This window comes from Corvus brachyrhynchos, unplaced genomic scaffold (genome assembly GCF_000691975.1).
Source record: "Corvus brachyrhynchos isolate BGI_N302 unplaced genomic scaffold, ASM69197v1 scaffold309, whole genome shotgun sequence".
Taxonomy (NCBI): domain Eukaryota; kingdom Metazoa; phylum Chordata; class Aves; order Passeriformes; family Corvidae; genus Corvus; species Corvus brachyrhynchos.
In genome coordinates this window covers 480136-487404 of record NW_008240227.1, presented here as the reverse complement: position 1 = coordinate 487404, position 7269 = coordinate 480136, and the positions used below count along the sequence as shown (strand labels likewise).

The 7269-nt window shown below is 47.3% G+C and overlaps 1 protein-coding gene across 1 annotated transcript in view; it reads left to right on the top strand.

The window, feature by feature from the left end:
- Window positions 1-31: 31 nt before the first annotated feature.
- Window positions 32-7269, top strand: part of SIN3A (SIN3 transcription regulator family member A) — a 30356-nt gene continuing 23118 nt past the window's right edge. Inside the window, exons 1-2 of the mRNA XM_008641944.2 lie at window positions 32-253; window positions 6807-7027. Coding sequence (XP_008640166.1) covers window positions 6839-7027 — 189 coding nt within the window. The 5' untranslated portion in view covers window positions 32-253; window positions 6807-6838. The remainder of the gene's footprint in view (window positions 254-6806; window positions 7028-7269) is intronic.

The window sequence follows — 7269 nt, the reverse complement described above, 5'->3', positions numbered from 1 at the left end:
CCCCTCTGCCGCCTCCCGCCGCGCCACGGGCGCTCCGCGGCAGCTCCGGGGTCGCCGAGGGTTCCCCCCGTCGCTTTTCGCAGTTTTCCAGCTCCATAGCGCAGCTCTCCAAAAGGACCTGTTGGAGCGACGCGTAAATACATGGAAACCCGAGAGCACCTCGTGCACCCAATAATTTTCCAGCGATTTTAATAGCGAGCCGGATCCCTCTTTTCGTCCTCCCGTGCTGTGAACTTGGCAGACACTTGCACTGGTATTTCACCCCCTTTTTGTGGTTCTTCAGGCTGTTGTACATCCCTAGAAACTACTTTAGGGGGTTGGGGTTTTTTGATAGCAGGAAGCTGGTGGAGTTCAGGTAGCTTTAAAAGTATGACCGTGCTTGGTGTCTGCTTAACTAAATCTTGTTTCTTCTGCCTTTTCCTGGCCTGGTTTCAGAATAAATTTTAATAGTTGTTATTTGTGTGACTAGTACGTGTGTTCAGATAGAAGTTACCTCCCTAAAGAAATCCATTTACTTGGACTACTGAAATGGGGCAAAATAACTTGTGTCAGCTCTATTTTAAACTAATTATCAAAGGCATCTCCAGCTGTGCATAGATTTTCAGTCTCCCACGCTGTCCAGAGGAATCTAAACCTGGTCTGTGTGCTAAAGTGTAGCTTAAGGCTGACATAATGCCTCACGTTTCGCTTTTAACTTGCCACTTCCAGTTGTGCTAAAAGGTGTAGGGTCAGTAAACAAGTGGGAAATGCCAAACTTAATTCCTTACAGGTGTGTCTGTACTGCCCATTTTCCACTCCTAACTTGTAATTATTTAAAAAAAAATACAGTTTCAGAAAGGTAAACATTACTATATAGGATTAACAGTACAGTATTTTAAATTAAAATGGCATTTTATTTTAATATACTAATTTTAAAGCATCTGTAAAACTTCCTTCATCACATAAAGTGCCTTGGGAGCTCGGTGTCAGCCTGTGCTGGATCTCCAAGGACAGAAAAGCACTTTTTAGGGTCTTTTTTTTTTCCCCTGCTGAGGTGAAGTTAGCAGTTTTTCACACGGGTACACTCTTTGCAAAAGGAAATTGTGCTTTCTCCCCTCCAAAGTATCATATCCTCATCCCTCCCGCCTTCCTCTTCTGGTGAAGATACATGGTCTCAGCATGAATTTGTTTGAGATGCTGCAATGTAATCATTCATCCAAAAAAATAGCGCTAATTTGCTCAAGTTTGGGGAAACTCTGAGTGATTCAGACTGTTTTTGTGAGCAGTGTGGGGAAGGGGGATGCTCTCCCCCTGGCCCCCGCCTGGATTGCCAGGGGAGCCCTCTGGACAGGCTCCTGGCACGTGTGCGTCTTGGGGCTGGGAGCATCGTGTTGGAATTGGCAGGCAGATCATTTACGTTTCCAGGATTTATGAATCGTTTTCTGTCCAGATTGCTGTTCTGGACTTCTCCAGTGTTGGAACGCTTTTATGGCTGTTGGAGCTGGAGCAGAAAAGAGCCCGGTAATAGCTGTCACTTCAGCCTGGGGGTGCACTTTTGGGACCGTGCTACTTTTTTCCAACCTTGCTGGGGTCTTTTCTTGTTACATTTGGTTAAATAAAAGGGTTCTGAGCATTCTCTCTGTGCATGGGGTAGGTGCAGTCAGGGAACGGGGCAAAACAGTGCTCTAAGCTCTGTAGAGCTTGTTTTGGATCGTGTCTGTGCAGTGGGGTTTGGCACCCAGGCCACTTTTTGGCAAAGCAGGGATCAGTGCCTTACCAACTTGTTACCCATCTGGATGAGTGGGGTTTATTCATGTCCCGTCTGCCTCATGGTGAGTGCTGGCACAGCTGTCATGATGCCCCCCCCACCCCACCCCCCGAAAACTCTCCTAACTGCTCCCAAAGCTTCAGGTCGTGCTTTTCCAACACCTTTTTCTAAGAATGTTTCTCATTTCATTTTGGAATGATGCTTTGGTCCTGGATGTGCCTCTCTGTAGGGTGGCCAGGGGGTTATCCCTGTGCTATGGGCGGGGGATCCGGGCTGTGTGGCACCATACAAACAAAGTATAGCAGTGACTGCTGAACAAGCTGGGTCATGTTCTGGAAGTTGTGTGGCTGGGTTAGCAGCACTGCCAGCTCCTTTCCAGCAGGCACTGCGACGTACTCGTCTATAATCCTATGCAGGATGTGTCCTGCAGGACATCCGTGACTGTTCTGGGATCAGAGTTGAGACTTACACTTGCTCCTCCCGACTTTTGAGTCCTCTCTCCCTTGAAAGAAAACCTTTTAAAAAGCCCTCACATGTGTTAAACAAATCCTGTGCAGCTCTGCAATTTCCCTGCAGTTTTTCAGGGGGACCAAAATCCTCTCTGGTGGCTCTTTCACAGCTCCTTGGTGAAGGTGGTGTTTATCCACAGGTGTGTTGAGTTTCCAACAGGTGCTGAGGCAGTGCACCTTCCCGGTTTGCTTTCTTCCTAGTCTCTATTTGGCTTTTTCTTTTTTACTTTACCAGCTGATCTCTAATGCCAGAAGACCCTGCTTATCTGGTGGGAAAACCTGCAATAGAGATAATGGAGATTTTGGGGATATTATGTGGTAACACGCTGGGGAGCCAAGCTGCCACCAGAGAGGCAGTTTTGCAAGGGAGGAGGGAGAGCACCTGGGCTCCTGTGCCTCTGTTGCTCCCAAGGAGCAGTGAGCAGGCAGGAGGAGAGCCCTGCAGTGCTCCACCAGCCTTGTCCCCACTTTGTTCCTTCTCTTTCTGTGTCAGTACTGCCACTCCTCTGCTTCCCTCAGTACCAGAGGGAAAGGGATGTGCTCCATTTGCCTTTATCTGTCCCACCGGCTTATGTGAGGCAGATGGATGGGGAAACCCTCTGATGAAGTCGGCGAGGTAGAATTGCATAATTCTAGTATTGTTTCTGAAATCCAACATAGCTTTTCTTAATTTTTCCTTTGCTTTACCAGCTGAGGATCCTGTGTGTGTGTTTCTGCCTGATGCATCCTACCTGTGGCACGGAGCTGGTGAGCTGGGAGGTGACGCAGGTGGGAAGATCCAGAGGTGTGTTCCCATGCAGCATCCTTTTCCTGTGAAGGGGAGCACTAAAAACCTCAGAAAAAAAAACCCCAGTAGTTTTCATCCTCCCCTAGATGGAATGAAGTGTGCTCTAAGTGGAGTTAATAGGGAGTTTGGGTAGAAACACTGCTGGGGAAGGGGAATGCAATTCTTGACTTGGTCTGCTCAGGCAGTGCTAAGATCTACATGCCTCCTGTTAATGCTTTTAACAAAGGAAAGTACCTGAATTTTGTGACTTACTTTCAGTCCCTGCTGTATTTTGAGGGCTTTTCAAACCTCAAATTAAGGTTACAGATGGTGCAGTTTGAATTGGGGCTCTCTAAATCTACACTTCAAAGCCCATAAGGGGATGCCAGAGATGTGTGCTACATTTCTGAGATGATGACATAAGCGTAGTATTGAGTAACCTGGAGGGAAAATGCTTGGTACAAGTCTTTGATATTGTATGTTTATTCTCAAAATACCTCTCTCTTAGCTGGGCTTTGCCATCATTAAGGAAAAATCAGTTGTTACTGAGGGTGGAAGTGGGTGGAATTGACCCTTTGAGCAGCATGCTTTGGCTAAATCTGTTCAAAATGACATGTCTAGTCTTGGGTTTCATCTCAGTGTTCCCTCCTCAGCTCTTTGGTGGGCTGTAGGAGGGGTAGGATTTGCTGCACAACAGATTTCTCCAGCTTTTGAGCAGAAGAGGTCAGTGGGAGATGCCTGGTCAAGATTAACAGGACTTCAGTGAGGAAATGAATGCACTTAGGGACCATTTAGCATCATATCTCCTGCAGGATGCAGGCCGGTCACTGTTCTGGTGCTGGTTTGCTTTCCTCTCTCTGTAGAGCTTGGTGGATGCAGAGTTATCATCACTAGACTGTGTCTAGTACAGCAGAGCTTCGAGATCATCATCTCTCTGCTAGGATTAATAAAGCCTGTCAATTAGCAATCTTCATTAAGGGCTGGTTTGCTGGGAGATACTCTTACTCAGTGGATTGCAGACCCCTGGTAGGAGTTAGCATGGTGTCGCCTAGGAAGATTGACTTCCTAGGTAACTAGCACTAGCAGTGCTATTGACTGTTACCTGTGTATTGTCCATGTATATATACACACCTGTATATAATACAAAATTTCACAGTTTAGGCAGGTCCAGTGCTTGGATAGAAGTAGAGTCCAAACTCAGTTGGTGAAGGTGAGGGGAATTCAGAGGGAAGATGAATGTACATGAGCTTTAATTATTTACTTCACAGAAGTTTTAATGTCAACCATAAAGCAGACTAGATTTTTGGAAGATTGTATGCTTGGCCTGCAGGAATCGGGAGCTTTAAAAACTGGTGTTTGTGTTGCTGGTGTGTGTGTGGTGATGGATCCTTGCTGCTGTCATGATTCCCGTGGCCTCACGGTGGCATTTTAATCCTCATAAGGGCACGTGAGTCTTCCAGCCATCTTCTGCCCTCAAACAGCCTCTGCTTTAGGGATTGGTTAGTCCATCTGAAGGGGTGAGTGTGGAATGTTGCTTTGGGAAATGAGACTCAAAGTTGGAACACTGAGCAGCCACCACGCCACATTTACACCACGTGTATCTAGACACAATTATTGAAAGGGTGAGGGGAGAAGACAGCCTGGGAGATCAAAAGCAGGTGGCAGGACTGGCTGAGGGACCAGTGTTTGGAGCAGAAGGGTATCCAAGTTGGTGAGAGGGTTATAAATAGCTGCCACCAAAGCTTTGCCCAGACTTTACGTGCACTCAGCCATTGTCATGCAAAATCCTGGCCAGCTCTGCTCGTGGGTGGATGGTGTGAGGCCAGATTTACTCAGTTTAGTCCCAGCCTTATTAGCATAAAACTATGTTTTTGCAAAGCTAAATGTGGTCTGTGCCTGAGAGGAGTTGCTCCATGTTAACCTGCCTGGCTCTTCATTTGTCAGCAGACCAGTTAAAAAGATGTGGCCAGTGCAGGCACCATTAGAAAAATGAGCTCGTGGAGTGTGCTCCTCTGCTTGCTGAGTGTGTGCTGGGGGTCAGGCTTACTTAGGGTTTGTAACTTGCAATTAAGATGCAGTTGATGAGCTTTCCCCTTTACTTGGAGCAAGGAGTCCTCCTCTGCTTCCTGTCTGTGACCTGCCAGGTGATTTGGGGACCTCTTGAGAGGTTAAACTTGAAGAGTAACTTCATAAAGAAATTAAATCATCTTCCTTGTTGTCCTACCCTCTCCAGGTGAAAGGAAGGACTAGTAGGGAGAGTTTATATTGGATACCGGGAAGAAATTCTTCCCTGTGAGGGTGGGCAGGCCCTGGCACAGGTTGCCCAGAGAAGCTGTGGCTGCCCCTGGATCCCTGGAAGTGCGGAAGGCCCGGCTGGACATTGGGGCTTGGAGCAGCCTGGGCTAGTGGAAGGTGTCCCTGCCCATGGCAGGGGGTGGAATGAGATGATCTTTAAGGTCCCTTCCAAAACAAATCTTTCCAAATCTTTTTATGTTTTTATGTCATGGAGGGGAAAATCTGCACCTCTGTCCTGCTGGTTGCTGTTTCCATATTTGACATGAGATGTTAGTAAATGATCTTTGGGTTATTTGATTAATGACAGATTTAGACTGTGAAGAGCTGTCCTGACCTGGTAGGTGGGGATTGGCTCAGTTGGCTGCTGTACCATTATTCTGAGGGAACGTCATTCCCTCTTGTTGATCCATGTGTTTGCCTTTGTAATGGATGTGTCTAACTGCACTGAACTGAAAAGGCCTTGCTTTGGAGAGGTCTTGAAGCAGAATAAGGTGGATTTCACTGTTTTCTGTCCCTCAAACATCTTAATAGGCTGCCTGTGCTTTTACGAAACAGCAGATAACATCTCAAGGATGGCAGTAACTATCAATGGACAGAAAACAGCCCTGGAATTTGCTTGCAGTAGAGTACTGGGGTGAGTAGTTCAATCCAACAGAACCAGGAATTCCTGGCTCCTTTTGGAGTGGGACCAGTGGCAGAATGACCTGTCAGATTTGAAGTCAAATCAAGTTGCTTGAAAGCAACTTGAAGTTGGGCAGGAACATGAAGAAAAATACTGGGGAGTAAGTGAGAGAGCTGCTGATCCATGCTCCCCGGCAGGCAGGCAGGAATCCAGCTGCTGAGTGGGGCCAGGATGCTGGCAGCACCACAGATGTGTGGCATGTGGTATCCAAAATACTCCTGGTATAGCAGACCTGGGTCTATAGCAGCCCTGTGTCTTTCCCTGAGGTTACACACGAAATGTGTTTAATACATGTGTATTAAATGCAGAACACTTTGGGGCTTTGTGACTTCAAACTCTGATTCCGTATCCTGCTTTTCCCCGTGTCTTAAAGCATCTCTCACAGCTGTCTGTCATCCTACCTGGACTGTCCAAGAGGGGTTTTTTTATGATGTCAGTATAAACTGTGTGTAGGTAACACATCCTACCCCAGTCTGTTGCGTTCAACCACTGCGTTCACGAGCTTTGTGTCACTCAGGGTCTGTGTGTGCTTCAGATGCTTCAGTTAGCAACATCCTTTAAGTGAGACTAAAGAAATCATTAACTTTCAAGTTACTACAACAATAAGGCTATACTTTTTGTGCTAAGATACGGTTGCATGTTCTATGCTGAAAGTTAAATCTTTAATTCCACTTTCCCATCTCAAGATGTCAGTACCTGAATAGACAGAAACTCGCCCTACCTGCTGGCAGCAATCTCAGCGTCACCCACGGTGCAGGACAGGAGCGCTGGATCAATTCCCTGTGCTAACCGGTCTGTTTTTCCCAGGTTTTGTAGTGCTTCCCGAGCATGAGTTCAGCATGAAGCGGCGATTGGATGAGCAGGAGTCACCCGTGTATGCGTCGCAGCAGAGACGTATCACCAGCAGCACCGAGGCTTTCCCGCACCAGCACCGCGTGCTCGCCCCGGCCCCGCCGGTCTATGAGGCAGTTTCGGAGACCATGCAGTCGGCCACGGGGATCCAGTACTCCGTAACTCCCAGCTACCAGGTGTGTGTGCTCAGCCCTTAGCTCACGGACAGCCAGCACCGTGTCACGGCACCGTAGAGTTCTGTATTTGACACAAGGTTTTGTTTTGGACAATATACTTATCGTACATCTCATTTGCAGTGCTTGCTTTATTGGCTTCATTCATGAACCAGCATGGTGTGACTTGGCTTTCTTGAACACGATTCTTTTAATGATTCTCTCAGACCATGGTCTCTAAATCGCAGAGTCAGGTTTGTGGAGGG